Source organism: Ranitomeya imitator, chromosome 4 (assembly GCF_032444005.1).
Source record: "Ranitomeya imitator isolate aRanImi1 chromosome 4, aRanImi1.pri, whole genome shotgun sequence".
NCBI classification, from domain to species: domain Eukaryota; kingdom Metazoa; phylum Chordata; class Amphibia; order Anura; family Dendrobatidae; genus Ranitomeya; species Ranitomeya imitator.
Genome location: NC_091285.1, coordinates 669,319,470 through 669,338,646, shown reverse-complemented (window position 1 = coordinate 669,338,646; position 19,177 = coordinate 669,319,470). Strand labels below are relative to the sequence as shown.

The window sequence follows — 19,177 nt, the reverse complement described above, 5'->3', positions numbered from 1 at the left end:
TGGGGTGGCTGGGGGCAGATGTTTTTAGCCAGTGGGGGGGGGCAATAACCGTGGACCCTCTCCAGGCTATTAATATCTGCCCTCAGTCACTGGCTTTACTACTCTGGCGGAGAAAATTGTGCGGGAGCCCACGCCAATTTTTTCCGCCATTTAACCCCTTAATTTACTAGCTAGAACGGCCAAATTTTGCATATACACACTACTAACATTAGTAGTGTGGAATGTGCAAAAAAAATGGGGATATGAGATGGTTTACTGTATGTAAACCATGTCTCATATCATGTCGGGTTTTAGGAAGGAGAAAGCAAAAGCCGGTAATTGAATTACCGGCTTTCTGCTATATCGCGCTGGATGACGTAATAATATATATACATATATGTGTCTCACTGACATATATATATATATACCTATTCTATGTGTACACATTTATTCTACCTATTCTTCTGTAACCTGTCAGTGTGATTTTACTGTACACCGCACTGAATTGCCGGCTTTTCTCTCTAACAGCGCTGCGTATTCCTCGCAAGTCACACTGCTGGTCCGTGTGTAATCCGTATTTTTGGGGCTTCCATAGACTTTCATTGACGTTTTATTTGCGCAATACGGTGACAAACGCAGCATGCTGCGATTTTCTACGGCCGTAGAAAGCCGTATAATACTGATCAGTTTAATACGGCAGATAGGAGCAGGGGCATAGAGAATAATTGTGCCGTATGTTTTGCGAGTTTTACGGACGTAGTTTCTGCGCTCTTACGTCCGTAAAACTCGCAAGTGTGACGCCGGCCTTAGGGCTTGTTTCCATTTGCGAGAAACACGTCCGTGTCTCGCATGTGGAAACGAAGCTCTGGCGCCGGCACTCCAGAGCGGAGCGTGCGGCTGCATGTGTTGCTATGCGGCCGCACGCTCCGCTCCACAGTGCCGGCACCAGAGCTTCGTTTCCACATGCGAGACACGGACGTGTTTCTCGCAAATGGAAACAAGCCCTTAGACTTAGGGCCCCTTTCCACTTGCGAGGAAAACGGACGAGTGCAATCCGATAAAAAATCGGATTGCACTCGGACCAATGTTATTTAATAGGTGTCTTTTCATTTGCGATTTTTTTCTCAGCCGAAATCCGACTGAGAAAAATCTGTGTCGGCTGAGAAAAAAATCGCAGCATGCTGCGTATTGCTGCGATTCTCGGACGAGACTCGCCAATGCAAGTCAATGGGTGCGAGAGAAAAAACGCACAGCACTCGCACCATGCAAGTGCTGTCCGTTTTTTATGCACTGGTGTCCTTTGAAAAGCCGGCAATTCAGCGCAGTGTACAGTAAAATCACACTGACAGCTTAGATTAGAGTAGATATAAACACACAGAATAGGTATATATACATATATATATGTCAGGGAGACACCTATATATATATATTTATATTTAATGCAGCGCTAGATAGCTTTAAAGCCGGTAATTCAATTACCGGCTTTTGCTTTCTCCTTCCTAAACCCGACATGATATGAGACCTGGTTTACATACAGTAAACCATCTCATATCACCTTTTTTTTTGCATATTCCACACTACTAATTTTAGTAGTGTGTCTATGCAAAATTTGGCCGTCCTAGCTAGTAAATTAAAGGGTTAAATGGCGGAAAAAATTGGCGTGGGCTCCCGCGCAATTTTCTCCGCCAGAGTAGTAAAGCCAGTGACTGAGGGCAGATATTAATAGCCTGGAGAGGGTCCACGGTTATTGCCCCCCCCCCCCCCAGCTAAAAACACCTGCCCCCAGCCACCCCAGAAAAGGCACATCTGGAAGATGCGCCTATTCTGGCACTTGGCCACTCTCTTCCCATTCCCGTGTAGCGGTGGGATATGGGGTAATGAAGGGTTAATGTCACCTTGCTATTGTAAGGTGACATTAAGCCAGATTAATAATGGAGCGGCGTCAATTATGACACCTATCCATTATTAATCCAATACTAGTAAAGGGTTAAAAAAATACACAAACACATTATTAAAAATTAATTTAATGAAAAAATCACAAAGGTTGTTGTATTAATTTATTCTACTCTCAATCCACTCACTGAAGACCCTCGATCTGTAAATCAAAAAAAAAATAATAAACCAACAATATCCTTACCTTCCGAGGATCTGTCACGTCCAACGATGTAAATCCATCTGAAGGGGTTAAAATATTTTGCAGCAAGGAGTTCTGCTAATGCAGCGATGCTTCTTGCTGCAAAACCCCGGGGAATAAAGGTAAAGTAGGTCATTGACCTATATTTACCTGCATTTGCGGTGAGGCGCCCTCTGCTGGCTGTTCCTAGATCGTGGGAACTTTCCAAGAAAGCTCCCTGGCTCGAGATCATAAGAGGCGCCCTCTGCTGGTTGTCCTCATATGATCTCGAGCCTGGGAGCTTTCTAGGAAAGTTCCCACGATATAGGAACAGCCAGCAGAGGGCGCCTCACCGCAAATGCAGGTAAATATAGGTCATTGACCTACTTTACCTACATTCTCCGGGGTTTTGCAGACATGAGCTGCTGCATAAGCAAAGCTTGTGGCTGCAAAATATTTTAACCCCTTCAGATGGATTTACATCGTTGGACGTGACAGATCTGCAGTAGGTAAGGATATTGTTGGTTTATTATTTTTTTTTTATTTACAGATCGAGGGTCTTCAGTGAGTGGATTGAGAGTAGAATAAATTAATACAACAACCTTTGTGATTTTTTCATTAAATTAATTTTTAACAATGTGTTTGTGTGTTTTTTTAACCCTTTACTAGTATTGGATTAATAATGGATAGGTGTCATAATTGACGCCTCTCCATTATTAATCTGGCTTAATGTCACCTTACAATAGCAAGGTGACATTAACCCTTCATTACCCCATATCCCACCGCTACACGGGAATGGGAAGAGAGTGGCCAAGTGCCACAATAGGCGCATCTTCCAGATGTGCCTTTTCTGGGGTGGCTGGGGGCAGGTGTTTTTAGCCAGGGGGGGGCCAATAACCATGGACCCTCTCCAGGCTATTAATATCTGCCCTCAGTCACTGGCTTTACTACTCTGGCGGAGAAAATTGCGCGGGAGCCCACGCCAATTTGTTCCGCCATTTAACCCTTTAATTTACTAGCTAGAACGGCCACATTTTGCATAGACACACTACTAACATTAGTAGTGTGGAATATGCAAAAAAAATGGGGAGAAGACATGGTTTACTGTATGTAAACCAGGTCTCATATCATGTCGGGTTTAGGAAGGAGATAGCAAAAGCCGGTAATTGAATTACCGGCTTTAAAGCTATCTAGCGCTGCATTAAATATAAATATATATATATAGGTGTCTCCCTGACATATACAGTTAGGGCCAGAAATATTTGGACAGTGACACAATTTTCGCGAGTTGGGCTCTGCATGCCACCACATTTGATTTGAAATGAAACCTCTACAACAGAATTCAAGTGCAGATTGTAACGTTTAATTTGAAGGGTTGAACAAAAATATCTGATAGAAAATGTAGGAATTGTACACATTTCTTTACAAACACTCCACATTTTAGGAGGTCAAAAGTAATTGGACAAATAAACATAACCCAAACAAAATATTTTTATTTTCAATATTTTGTTGCAAGTCCTTTGGAGGCAATCACTGCCTTAAGTCTGGAACCCATGGACATCACCAAACGCTGGGTTTCCTCCTTCTTAATGCTTTGCCAGGCCTTTACAGCCGCAGCCTTCAGGTCTTGCTTGTTTGTGGGTCTTTCCATCTTAAGTCTGGATTTGAGCAAGTGAAATGCATGCTCAATTGGGTTTAGATCTGGAGATTGACTTGGCCATTGCAGAATGTTCCACTTTTTGGCACTCATGAACTCCTGGGTAGCTTTGGCTGTATGCTTGGGGTCATTGTCCATCTGTACTATGAAGCGCCGTCCAATCAACTTTGCAGCATTTGGCTGAATCTGGGCTGAAAGTATATCCCGGTACACTTCAGAATTCATCCGGCTACTCTTGTCTGCTCTTATGTCATCAATAAACACAAGTGACCCAGTGCCATTGAAAGCCATGCATGCCCATGCCATCACGTTGCCTCCACCATGTTTTACAGAGGATGTGGTGTGCCTTGGATCATGTGCCGTTCCCTTTCTTCTCCAAACTTTTTTCTTCCCATCATTCTGGTACAGGTTGATCTTTGTCTCATCTGTCCATAGAATACTTTTCCAGAACTGAGCTGGCTTCTTGAGGTGTTTTTCTGCAAATTTAACTCTGGCCTGTCTATTTTTGGTATTGATGAATGGTTTGCATCTAGATGTGAACCCTTTGTATTTACTGTCATGGAGTCTTCTCTTTACTGTTGACTTAGAGACAGATACACCTACTTCACTGAGAGTGTTCTGGACTTCAGTTGATGTTGTGAACGGGTTCTTCTTCACCAAATTAAGTATGCGGCGATCATCCACCACTGTTGTCATCCGTGGACGCCCAGGCCTTTTTGAGTTCCCAAGCTCACCAGTCAATTCCTTTTTTCTCAGAATGTACCCAACTGTTGATTTTGCTACTCCAAGCATGTCTGCTATCTCTCTGATGGATTTTTTCTTTTTTTTCAGCCTCAGGATGTTCTGCTTCACCTCAATTGAGAGTTCCTTTGACCGCATGTTGTCTGCTCACAGCAACAGCTTCCAAATGCAAAACCACACACCTGGAATCCACCCCTGACCTTTTAACTACTTCATTGATTACAGGTTAACGAGGGAGACGCCTTCAGAGTTAATTGCAGCCCTTAGAGTCCATTGTCCAATTACTTTTGGTCCCTTGAAAAAGAGGACGCTATGCATTACAGAGCTATGATTCCTAAACCCTTTCTCCGATTTGGATGTGGAAACTATCATATTGCAGCTGGGAGTGTGCACTTTCAGCCCATATTACATAGTAACATAGTAACATAGTTAGTAAGGCCGAAAAAAGACATTTGTCCATCCAGTTCAGCCTATATTCCGTCATAATAAATCCCCAGATCTACGTCCTTTTACAGAACCTAATAATTGTATGATACAATATTGTTCTGCTCCAGGAAGACATCCAGGCCTCTCTTGAACCCCTCGACTGAGTTCGCCATCACCACCTCCTCAGGCAAGCAATTCCAGATTCTCACTGCCCTAACAGTAAAGAATCCTCTTCTATGTTGGTGGAAAAACCTTCTCTCCTCCAGACGCATATATAATTTTATTTCTGAACATGTTTTTGTAAACAGCTAAAATAACAAAACTTGTGTCACTGTCCAAATATTTCTGGCCCTAACTGTATATATGTATATATACCTATTCTGTGTGTTTATATCTACTCTAATCTAAGCTGTCAGTGTGATTTTACTGTACACTGCGTTGAATTACCGGCTTTTCAAAGGAGACCCATGCGTAAAAATCGGACAGCAATACGGATGTCATACGGATGTTGTGATAAAAAAATCGCATGACACTCGCATCACACTCGCATCACACTCGCATGAGACTCGCAGACGTTACATCCGTTTTTTCGGTCCGTAATTCGGACCGTTTTTTTCTCACACAAGTGGAAAGGGGCCCTTAGAAGTTGACACGAATGTCTGCCAATTCGCGGCGTTTCCTCCAGAAGATGTCTGACCGTTCTCCGTCCGTCTCACATCTCTCTGGCAGTTTTTGACATCTGTTCTTATAGATCAATAATTACAAGGTTCCACAATTCTTCTGTAAATATTCGCAATGGACACCCCGTGGACGGTGTCCTTTTTCTGGCCATGCCTTTTGTGCGACCATTAACATATACGGGTGAGGCTCTCGAAAAAACGGATCAGACTGCGATTTTCTTTTTGTTTTACCGCAGACCGTTGGGTCCGTGTGAAGAAACATTGATGTGAACTAACACATAGGGTGGCGTTGGTCCGTGTGGGCACTAGAGTCCCTGCCCCCACTATTTATAGGGCCCAGACCCCGAGGCCCGGCACTGACAGGATTTGTCCCTCGGCCATTCTGGTTTCCCGCCATCTCCATGGTGCACCTTACTGACGCTGCCACACATCTCCACATGACGGGCAGATTCTTGTTCTCCTCGGTGCTATGGTCGCTCTGTGGGGCCTGTCAGCGTTTCCTGTGCTGCTCGCCCGTCTCCCTAGAAACAGGGATCCCATACAGCACGGTCTGGGAATATGGGAATATTACACATGAAAGATATTTCTGTCTGTCTGGATCCACTGTAAGGTTTATGCTGCGATGACACCTGTATATGTGTCGCTAGACGATGACTCGATCAAATATCACATAATAAACCCTATTATATCATTATTATCATGTAGATGGAAAAAAAACCCTGGAGGATTTGCTTCTGTGTGACTCATCAATTAATATGTAAAAAAAAAAAATTTAACTTTTTATATTGGCCACTAGATGTCAGCACTTCAGCAGAAAAACAACTTGCTTTACAGCCTGCAGTGAAAATGACTCTTAAAGTTCAATAGACAGAGAGTGACGTCTCCATTATACAGTGGAGCCTTGAGGACTCAGATTTTTTTCATTATCTTGAAAAAATAAAGATGCACTTCATAAAATAGGAAGATTAAGATGAGCAGAGCTTTCTAGGAGAGTGAGGGAAATGCTGCCATCTTCAGGCACTTGTATTATGAAGTTCTCCAGCGCAGTCATCTTGTAGGCTTGTATAGTGGCACGGTCCGCTGGGGCTAATTTGGGCTACATGGGGCAACCTGGTAACCTAATGACTGTAGGACTTTATATTTATATATTGATTTTTTTCGATAATTTTTGCAATCTTCTAATTCTAGTTTTTTTTTTGTCTCCACAGGATCTGCCCCTGCCCAGAAAGAGCAGCGGGTAAGTACCTCAGATCTACAGTATATCCGTATGAGGGGTGTTTGTAGTGAATGGAAATATTAGGAGTACATGGGGGGCATGTATGTATATAATGTATAAAGCTGGGTATGAAGGTATATAGGGTATAGAGGTAAATATAACTGGCGCCAGCTAGTCCCTGTACGCTTACTGATACAGGGAAGGATGTCAGTCACTGATTAGGACCTTGGGACCGCCCACTGGACTCCTAAGCCCAGAATGAGTCCCTTTAAGGGACTGTGTAGAAGACAGCACTGCTGGTAATAGTGGTGCACAAGTGTAGGGTCCTAGTATTCTAAAAGAACTTGGCACTCGAAGATGATTAGCAGAATTTTTATCTTTTTTTTACTGTAGTGCAATCCAACAATTATGATGTTTCGGCCTAAAAATTAGACTTTCTTCAGAAAAAATATGGCACAATGAATTGATTTAAATCAGAAAAATATTAATATAGCTAACAAAAAACAACAAAAAAAGGCATATTCAGGAGAGTGGAGTGAATAAAATTAAAGCAAAACTGAAAACTGCAAGTGGAGCGCCCGCTAGGGCCGTTGGGTACTCGGGCCAGGTCGGACAGTTCTTTAAGGGGATGTGTCACAGTGGCAGTGACCCGGTCCGTGGCCCTGGGCGTCCAGGAAAAGGGGGATAATGAAAATGGAAAGAGTCTCATGTAGTAGTGTTCGTGACGCCACCTGTGCTACTTGGCCAGGGGTGGCCGTCGCTGCTTAAAGGGGTCCTCTGGGGATGATGGTATTGCAGTAGAGATGGTGTAGTTTCCCACAGGTAGAACTTAGTCCCCAGGGCTCCCGGTATAGTTGGTAAGGATGATAGATGGTGAGGTACAGGAAAGAATTAGAGGACACAAGGTTGCATTCTCTTTACCTTTTACTGGTAGAATGCAGCCACAGTCCAGGGTACAGGTAACAGGTGATGGTGTGGTCTGGGCAGCCTGGAAGCGATTCGGAATCCCCCTAACCAGGTGGGGTTGGAAACCTTCCTTTCTGCGCTGTGTTCTAAGTCCCTCGCTGCCTGAGGCTTCATACAAGGTCCTCTCTGTCCTTTTAGGTGGACACTACCCGCATGGCAGGCAACTCGAGCCTTTTTACAGGTGTCCCTTCTCGTGGTGACTCCGGGCTCTATCTGCTGCTGTGCCTTCGGGTGTTAATAGTGGCCAGGAGACTTGGAATCTCTTGCCCGCCGGTTTCTGCTGTGGGGCATACAGTTACCCCCACAACTTCGGAATTCCGGCCTCCGGTATTCTCGCTCTGATTCTGGAGTGAGCCCACTCGCAGCTCCACTCCCAGTGTCTCTCCTCTCCTTTGCCTCTTCTCCCCTCACAGTCTCTTAGGCTTCTTTCACACTTCCGTTTTCAGCTAACCGTCACAATGCGTCGTTTTGTGAAAAAAAACGCATCCTGCAAAGTTGCCCGCAGGATGTGTTTTTTTCACATAGACTTGTATTACCGACGCATCGCGACGTATGGACATACGTCGTGCACTGGATGCGTCCATATTTGGCGGGCCGTCGTATCGAAAAAATGTTCAAGGGAACGTTTTTTCGTACGTGCGTCCGCTGCTCACGTCACTCAAAATTTCACACACTTCCGTCGGTACGTCGCACCGACGCTTCATGACGGCCCCGTACCGACGGAAGTGTGAATGCAGCCTAACAGTCTGACTGACTCCTGTCAGGAGCTGCAGAACCTCGTGTCTGCACGGCTCCAGCTCTCCTCTTGACTGACCTCCTAACTCCTCCTCCAGCCAGAATATATAGGGAAGCTACCCTCAAACCGGGTCTAGCGCTCCCCTTTCTGGCCTGGAGTCAGAACAGTGTTGCGTGTACGTGTTACCTCTTAAAGGGATCCTTGTCGCCTCCAGGCATGGCATCACCTCCCCCGTAAGGAAAGCGAGACCGCTGTAATAACCGGTTTCCTGGGGTGTTACACAAGCTTGTGACCTGGTGACTAATCCTAAGTATGTGATCATTATTAATCAGGAGCATATGCAATTTATTTACTATGAGATTCCATCTTGACAAGTTATTATTGCCTTTGTCTATCTATACCTGCCATACTAAGGCTTATTGCAGCTATGCCATTAATAATCTTTTTGTGTTACTATTATTATTTTTTTACTTACAGTAAATCAATTTGTTTTGCCACCATTTATCTGAAGAAGGTCTAATTTTTTGGCTGAAATGATAATTTTTGGATTGCACTACAGTAAAAATATAAAGATTCTGCTAATCTTCCTTGAGGGCCAAGTTTTTGATGAATGCTAGATTTCCTTTAAGTTGTGTGACACAGCAGTAAGTGCACACATACAGTCTCGGCCAGTCACACATCAGTATTTGCACACATACAATACCGTGACAAAATTTTAGGCAGGTGTGACAAAAATGCTGCAAAGTAAGAATGCTTTCAAAATTAGAAGCGTTATTAGTTTTCTTTTCTTTCCCAAAATTAATTAACTAAAGAGAAATCTAAATCACATCTATAATTGATATGATCTTTGTCTTGATCGGTTCTTTAAGATACACTTACGCACAGATTTTGAAGGAACTCGGCAGGAGGTTGTTCCAAACATCTTGAGTTCTGACCCCAGATCTTCTGTGTATGAGGCTTGTGTGGATCCTTCTGTCTCTTCATGTGATCCCAGACAGACTGGATGATGTGAGGTCAGGGCTCTGCGGGTCGGATCATCACTTCTAGGACTCCTTGTTCTTCTTTACTCTGGAGATTGTTCTTAATGACATTGGCTGGATGTTTGGGAACTTTTTCCAGCTTCAGAATAAATTTGGAGCCGATCAGACGCCTCCTTGGTGCTACTCAATAATGGAGAATTATCTACCTGGGTTTCTCTATTGAGAATACTACTAATCTTCACCATATTCCCATCTCCATTTCCACAATTCTTCCATGAAAACCACTTGTGGCCAGAGTTCTCCGAACAGTAGACAGGTGTAGCTTGGTCCCGATTTTTGCTGCTAGTTCTGAGTTGATGGCACTGCTGGACATCTTCTGATTTGGAGGGAAGTAATCATGATGTTATCTGCTGCACTAAGTTTCCTTGGCCGACCACTGCATCTACTTTGCCCATTTCATGGTGCTTCAATAACACATCTTGAAACCCCAGTTGGCTTTGAAATATTTGCTTTGGACAAACCTTGCTGATGCAGTATGATGAACTTGTGTCTTTTTGCTGTGCTCAATCTTGCCATGGTGTATGATCAGTGACATGAGAGAACAGAGACTTTGAAGTGATGGCCGGCACCCACAGAGCCTTGATCTCACATCTTCCAGTCTGTCTGGGATTATATGAAGAGACAGAAGAATCTGCACAAGCGACATCCACAGATCTTCTGTGGTCAGACCTCCAAGATGATTGGAACAACCTCCTGCCGAGTTCCTTCAAAATCTGTGTGAAAGTTTAAGAACTGATGGAAGAACTGATGTATTGAAAGTGAAGGGTGGTCACTAAACATTGAAGATCTCTCTTTTGTTCATTCACTTTGCATTTTGTTAATTGATAAATATAAGCCTTTAACTCTTCTATTTTTCAAAACCATTCTTACAATGCAGCATTTTTTCAGCATCTGTCTAAAATTTTTGCACAGTACTGTATACTCTACCTCAGTGACACAGCGGTATGTGCACACATACAGTGGGGAAAAAAAGTATTTAGTCAGATACACCAATTGTGCATGTTCTCCCACTTAAAAAGATGAGCGAGGTCTGTAATTGACATCATAGGTAGACCACAACTATGAGAGTCAAAATGAGAAAACAAATCCAGAAAATCACCTTGTCAGATTTGACCAGATTTATTTTGCAAATTATGATTGAAAATAAGTATTTGGTCACCTAAAAACATGCAAGATTTCTGGCTCTCACAGACCTGTAACTTCTTCTTTAAGAGGCTCCTCTGTCCTCCACTCATTACCTGTAGTAATGGCTCCTGTTTGAACTTGCTATCAGTATAAAAGACACCTGTCCACAACCTCCAGCAGTCACACTCCAAACTCCACTATGGTGAAGACCAAAGAGATGTCGAAGGACACCAGAAGCAAAATTGTAGTCCTGCACCAGGCTGGGAGGAATGAATCAGCAATAAGCAAGCAGCTTGGTCTGATGAAATCAACTGTGGGAGCAATAATAAAAAATGGAAGACATACAAGACCACTGATAATCTCCCTCAATCTGGGGCTCCACGCAAGATCTCACCCCGTTGGGTCAAAATGATCACAAGAACGGTGAGCAAAAATCCCAGAACCACATGGGGGGACCTAGAGAATGACCTGCCTAGAGCTGGGACCACTGTAACAAAGGCTACCATCAATAACACACTACGCCACCAGGGACTCAGATCCTGCAGTGCCAGACGTGTCCCACTGCTTAAGCCAGTACATGTCCGGGCCCGTCTGAAGTTTGCTAGAAAGCATTTGGATTATCCTGAAGAGTATCGGAAGAATGACATATGCGCTAATGAAACCAAAGCAGAACTGTTTGGTAGAAATAAAACTTGTTTTGTTTGGAGGAGACAGAATGCTGAGTTGCATCCAAATAATACCATACCTACTGTGAAGCATGGTGGTGGAAACATCATGCTTTGGGGCTGTTTCTCTGCAAAGGGACCAGGACGACCGATCCGTGTACATGAAAGAATGAATGGGGCCATGTATCGTGAGATTTTGAGTGCAAACCTCCTTCCATCAGCAATGGCATTGAAGATGAAACATGGATGGGTCTTTCAGCATGATAATGATCTCAAGCACACCGCCAGGGCAACGAAGGAGTGGCTTCGTTAGAAGCTTATGAAGGTCCTGGAGTGGCCTTGCCAGTCTCCAGATCTCACCCCCATAGAAAACCTTTGGAGGGAGTTGAAAGTCTGTGTTGCCCAGCGACAGGCCCAAAACATCACTGCTCTAGAGGAGATCTGCATGGAGGAATGGGGCAACATACCACCAACAGTGTGCGCCAACCTTGTGAAGACTTACAGAAAACGTTTCACCTCTGTCATTGCCAGCAAAGGATATATTACAAAGTATTGAGATGAAATTTTGTTAATGACCAAATACTTATTTTCCACCATAATTTGCAAAATAAATCAGGCAAGGTGATTATCTGGATTTGTTTTCATATGTCCTATGTCGGTCACACAGCAGTACATGTACACATATGTCCTATGTCGGTCACACAATAGTACGTGCACACATATGTCCTATGTCGGTCACACCGTAGTACATGTATACATATGTTCTCGGTCGGTCACACAGCAGTACATGCACACATATGTTCTATGTCGGTCACACAGCAGTACATGCACACATATGTTCTATGTCGGTCACACCGCAGTACATTCACACATATGTTCTATGTCGGTCACACCGCAGTACATTCACACATATGTTCTATGTCGGTCACACAGCAGTACATGTACACATATGTCCTATGTCGGTCACACAATAGTACATGCACACATATGTCCTATGTCGGTCACACCGTAGTACATGTACACATATGTTCTCGGTCGGTCACACAGCAGTACATGCACACATATGTTCTATGTCGGTCACACCGCAGTACATTCACACATGTTCTATGTCGGTCGCACAGCAGTACATGCACACATATGTTCTATGTCGGTCACACAGTAGTACATGTACACATATGTTCTCGGTTGGTCACACCGTAGTACATGTACACATATGTCCTATGTCGGTCACACAATAGTACGTGCACACATATGTCCTATGTCGGTCACACCGTAGTACATGTACACATATGTTCTCGGTCGGTCACACAGCAGTACATGCACACATATGTTCTATGTCGGTCACACAGCAGTACATGCACACATATGTTCTATGTCGGTCACACCGCAGTACATTCACACATATGTTCTATGTCGGTCACACCGCAGTACATTCACACATATGTTCTATGTCGGTCACACAGCAGTACATGTACACATATGTCCTATGTCGGTCACACAATAGTACATGCACACATATGTCCTATGTCGGTCACACCGTAGTACATGTACACATATGTTCTCGGTCGGTCACACAGCAGTACATGCACACATATGTTCTATGTCGGTCACACCGCAGTACATTCACACATGTTCTATGTCGGTCGCACAGCAGTACATGCACACATATGTTCTATGTCGGTCACACAGTAGTACATGTACACATATGTTCTCGGTTGGTCACACCGTAGTACATGTACACATATGTTCTATGTCGGTCACACAGTAGTACATGTACACATATGTTCTCGGTTGGTCACACCGTAGTACATGTACACATATGTTCTATGTCGGTCACACCGTAGTACATGCACACATATGTTCTATGTCGGTCACACAGCAGGACATGCACACATATGTTCTATGTCGGTCACACAGTAGTACATGCACACATATGTTCTATGTCGGTCACACCGCAGTACATGCACAATATTTTCTGTGCCGGTCACACAGCAGTACATGCACACATATGTTCTATGTCGGTCACACAGTAGTACATGCACACATATGTTCTATGTCGGTCACACAGTAGTACATGCACACATATGTTCTATGTCGGTCACACAGCAGGACATGCACACATATGTTCTATGTCGGTCACACAGCAGAACATGCACACATATGTTCTGTGCCGGTCACACAGTAGTACATGCACACATATGTTCTATGTCGGTCACACAGTAGTATATGCACACATATGTTCTATGTCAGTCATACAGTAGTACATGCACACATATGTTCTATGTCGGTCACACCGTAGTACATGTACACATATGTTCTATGTCGGTCACACAGTAGTATATGCACACATATGTTCTATGTCGGTCACACAGCAGTACATGCACACATATGTTCTATGTCGGTCACACCGCAGTACATTCACACATGTTCTATGTCGGTCGCACAGCAGTACATGCACACATATGTTCTATGTCGGTCACACAGTAGTACATGTACACATATGTTCTCGGTTGGTCACACCGTAGTACATGTACACATATGTCCTATGTCGGTCACACAATAGTACGTGCACACATATGTCCTATGTCGGTCACACCGTAGTACATGTACACATATGTTCTCGGTCGGTCACACAGCAGTACATGCACACATATGTTCTATGTCGGTCACACAGCAGTACATGCACACATATGTTCTATGTCGGTCACACCGCAGTACATTCACACATATGTTCTATGTCGGTCACACCGCAGTACATTCACACATATGTTCTATGTCGGTCACACAGCAGTACATGTACACATATGTCCTATGTCGGTCACACAATAGTACATGCACACATATGTCCTATGTCGGTCACACCGTAGTACATGTACACATATGTTCTCGGTCGGTCACACAGCAGTACATGCACACATATGTTCTATGTCGGTCACACCGCAGTACATTCACACATGTTCTATGTCGGTCGCACAGCAGTACATGCACACATATGTTCTATGTCGGTCACACAGTAGTACATGTACACATATGTTCTCGGTTGGTCACACCGTAGTACATGTACACATATGTTCTATGTCGGTCACACAGTAGTACATGTACACATATGTTCTCGGTTGGTCACACCGTAGTACATGTACACATATGTTCTATGTCGGTCACACCGTAGTACATGCACACATATGTTCTATGTCGGTCACACAGCAGGACATGCACACATATGTTCTATGTCGGTCACACAGTAGTACATGCACACATATGTTCTATGTCGGTCACACCGCAGTACATGCACAATATTTTCTGTGCCGGTCACACAGCAGTACATGCACACATATGTTCTATGTCGGTCACACAGTAGTACATGCACACATATGTTCTATGTCGGTCACACAGTAGTACATGCACACATATGTTCTATGTCGGTCACACAGCAGGACATGCACACATATGTTCTATGTCGGTCACACAGCAGAACATGCACACATATGTTCTGTGCCGGTCACACAGTAGTACATGCACACATATGTTCTATGTCGGTCACACAGTAGTATATGCACACATATGTTCTATGTCAGTCATACAGTAGTACATGCACACATATGTTCTATGTCGGTCACACCGTAGTACATGTACACATATGTTCTATGTCGGTCACACAGTAGTATATGCACACATATGTTCTATGTCGGTCATACAGTAGTACATGCACACATATGTTCTATGTCGGTCACACCGTAGTACATGTACACATATGTTCTCGGTCGGTCACACAGCAGTACATGCACACATATGTTCTATGTCGGTCACACAGTAGTACATGTACACATATGTTCTATGTCGGTCGCACAGCAGTACATGCACACATATGTTCTATGTCGGTCACACAGTAGTACATGCACACATATGTTCTATGTCGGTCACACCGCAGTACATGCACAATATTTTCTGTGCCGGTCACACAGCAGTACATGCACACATATGTTCTATGTCGGTCACACAGTAGTACATGCACACATATGTTCTATGTCGGTCACACAGCAGGACATGCACACATATGTTCTATGTCGGTCACACAGTAGTACATGTACACATATGTTCTATGTTTGTCGCACAGCAGTACATGCACACATATGTTCTGTGCCGGTCACACAGTAGTACATGCACACATATGTTCTATGTCAGTCATACAGTAGTACATGCACACATATGTTCTATGTCGGTCACACCGTAGTACATGTACACATATGTTCTATGTCGGTCACACAGTAGTATATGCACACATATGTTCTATGTCGGTCATACAGTAGTACATGCACACATATGTTCTATGTCGGTCACACCGTAGTACATGTACACATATGTTCTATGTCGGTCACACAGCAGTACATGCACACATATGTCCTATGTCGGTCACACAGTAGTACATGCACACATATGTTCTATGTCGGTCACACAGTAGTACATGCACACATATGTTCTATGTCGGTCACACCGTAGTACATGTACACATATGTTCTATGTCGGTCACACAGCAGTACATGCACACATATGTTCTATGTCGGTCACACAGTAGTACATGCACACATATGTCCTATGTCGGTCACACAGTAGTACATGCACACATATGTTCTATGTCGGTCACACAGTAGTATATGCACACATATGTTCTATGTCGGTCACACAGCAGTACATGCACACATATGTCCTATGTCAGTCACACAGTAGTACATGCACACATATGTTCTATGTCGGTCACACAGCAGTACATGCACACATATGTTCTATGTCGGTCACACAGTAGTATATGCACACATGTTCTATGTCGGTCACACAGTAGTACATGTACACATATGTTCTATGTCGGTCACACAGTAGTACATGTACACATATGTTCTATGTCGGTCACACAGTAGTATATGCACACATATGTTCTATGTCGGTCACACAGTAGTACATGCACACATATGTCCTATGTCGGTCACACTGTAGTACATGTACACATATGTTCTATATTGGTCATACAGCAGGACATGCACACATATGTTCTATGTCGGTCATACAGCAGTACATGCACACATATGTTCTATGTCTGTCACACCGTAGTACATGCACACATATGTTCTATGTTGGTCATACAGCAGTACATGCACACATATGTTCTATATTGGTCATACAGCAGTACACGCACACATATGTTCTATGTCGGTCACACAGTAGTACATGTACACATATGTTCTATGTCGGTCACACCGTAGTACATGTACACATATGTTCTATGTCGGTCATACAGCAGGACATGCACACATATGTTCTATGTCGGTCACACCATAGTAAATGCACACATATGTTCTATGTCGGTCACACAGCAGTACATTCACACATATGTTCTATGTCGGTCACACAGTAGTACATGCACACATATGTTCTATATTGGTCACACCGCAGTACATGCACACATATGTTCTATGTCGGTCACACAGTAGTACATGTACACATATGTTCTATGTCGGTCACACCGTAGTACATGTACACATATGTTCTATGTCGGTCATACAGCAGTACATGCACACATATGTTCTATGTCGGTCACACCATAGTAAATGCACACATATGTTCTATGTCGGTCACACAGCAGTACATTCACACATATGTTCTATGTCGGTCACACAGTAGTACATGCACACATATGTTCTATATTGGTCACACCGCAGTACATGCACACATATGTTCTATATTGGTCACACCGCAGTACATGCACACATATGTTCTATGTCGGTCACACAGTAGTACATGCACACATATGTTCTATGTCGGTCACACAGTAGTACATGCACACATATGTTCTATGTCGGTCATACAGTAGTACATGCACACATATGTTTATGTCGGTCACACCGTAGTACATGCACACATATGTTCTATGTCGGTCACACCGCAGTACATGCACACATATGTTCTGTCGGTCACACCGTAGTACATGCACACATCTGTCCTATGTTGGTCACACAGTAGTACATGTACACATATGTCCTATGTCGGTCACACAGTAGTACATGCACACATATGTCCTATGTCGGTCACACCGTAGTACATGCACACATATGTTCTATGTCGGTCACACAGTAGTACATGCACACATATGTTCTATGTCGGTCACACAGTAGTACATGCACACATATGTCCTATGTCGGTCACACTGTAGTACATGCACACATATGTTCTGTGTCGGTCACCCCGTAGTACATGCACACATATGTTCTATGTCGGTCACACAGTAGTACATGTACACATATGTCCTATGTCGGTCACACCGTAGTACATGCACACATATGTTCTGTGTCGGTCACCCCGTAGTACATGCACACATATGTTCTGTGTCGGTCACACCGTAGTACATGTACACATATGTCCTATGTCGGTCACACAGTAGTACATGTACACATATGTCCTATGTCGGTCACACAGTAGTACATGCACACATATGTTCTATGTCGGTCACACAGTAGTACATGTACACATATGTTCTGTGTCGGTCACCCCGTAGTACATGCACACATATGTTCTGTGTCGGTCACACAGCAGTACATGCACACATATGTTCTGTGTCGGTCACACCGTAGTACATGTACACATATGTTCTGTGTCGGTCACACCGTAGTACATGTACACATATGTTCTAGGTCGGTCACACAGTAGTACATGTACACATATGTTCTATGTCGGTCACACAGTAGTACATGTACACATATGTTCTATGTCGGTCACACAGTAGTACATGCACACATATGTTCTATGTCTGTCACACCGTAGTACATGTACACATATGTTCTGTGTCGGTCACACCGTAGTACATGTACACATATGTTCTAGGTCGGTCACACAGTAGTACATGTACACATATGTTCTATGTCGGTCACACAGTAGTACATGTACACATATGTTCTATGTCGGTCACACAGTAGTACATGCACACATATGTTCTATGTCGGTCACACAGTAGTACATGCACACATATGTTCTGTGCCTGTCACACCGTAGTACATGCACACATATGTTCTATGTCGGTCACACAGTAGTACATGTACACATATGTCCTATGTCGGTCACACAGTAGTACATGCACACATATGTTATATGTCGGTCACACAGTAGTACATGCACACATATGTTCTATGTCGGTCACACCGTAGTACATGTACACACATGTTCTGTGTCGGTCACACCGTAGTACATGCACACATATGTTCTGTGTCGGTCACCCCGTAGTACATGCACACATATGTTCTATGTCGGTCACACAGTAGTACATGTACACATATGTCCTATGTCGGTCACACCGTAGTACATGCACACATATGTTCTGTGTCGGTCACCCCGTAGTACATGCACACATATGTTCTGTGTCGGTCACACCGTAGTACATGTACACATATGTCCTATGTCGGTCACACAGTAGTACATGCACACATATGTTCTATGTCGGTCACACAGTAGTACATGCACACATATGTTCTGTGTCGGTCACACCGTAGTACATGTACACATATGTTCTGTGTCGGTCACCCCGTAGTACATGCACACATATGTTCTGTGTCGGTCACACAGCAGTACATGCACACATATGTCCTATGTCGGTCACACAGTAGTACATGTACACATATGTCCTATGTCGGTCACACAGTAGTACATGTACACATATGTCCTATGTCGGTCACACAGTAGTACATGCACACATATGTTCTGTGTCGGTCACACCGTAGTACATGCACACATATGTTCTGTGTCGGTCACACCGTAGTACATGTACACATATGTTCTGTGTCGGTCACACCG

The 19,177-nt window shown here is 43.7% G+C and overlaps 1 protein-coding gene across 1 annotated transcript in view; it reads left to right on the top strand.

Moving 5' to 3' along the window:
* The window catches only part of MAST1 (microtubule associated serine/threonine kinase 1), a 135,605-nt gene that overhangs the window by 64,142 nt on the left and 52,286 nt on the right, over positions 1 to 19,177 (top strand). The window contains exon 2 of the mRNA XM_069767234.1: positions 6,805 to 6,833. Within this exon, the coding sequence (XP_069623335.1) occupies positions 6,805 to 6,833 (29 nt within the window). The remainder of the gene's footprint in view (positions 1 to 6,804; positions 6,834 to 19,177) is intronic.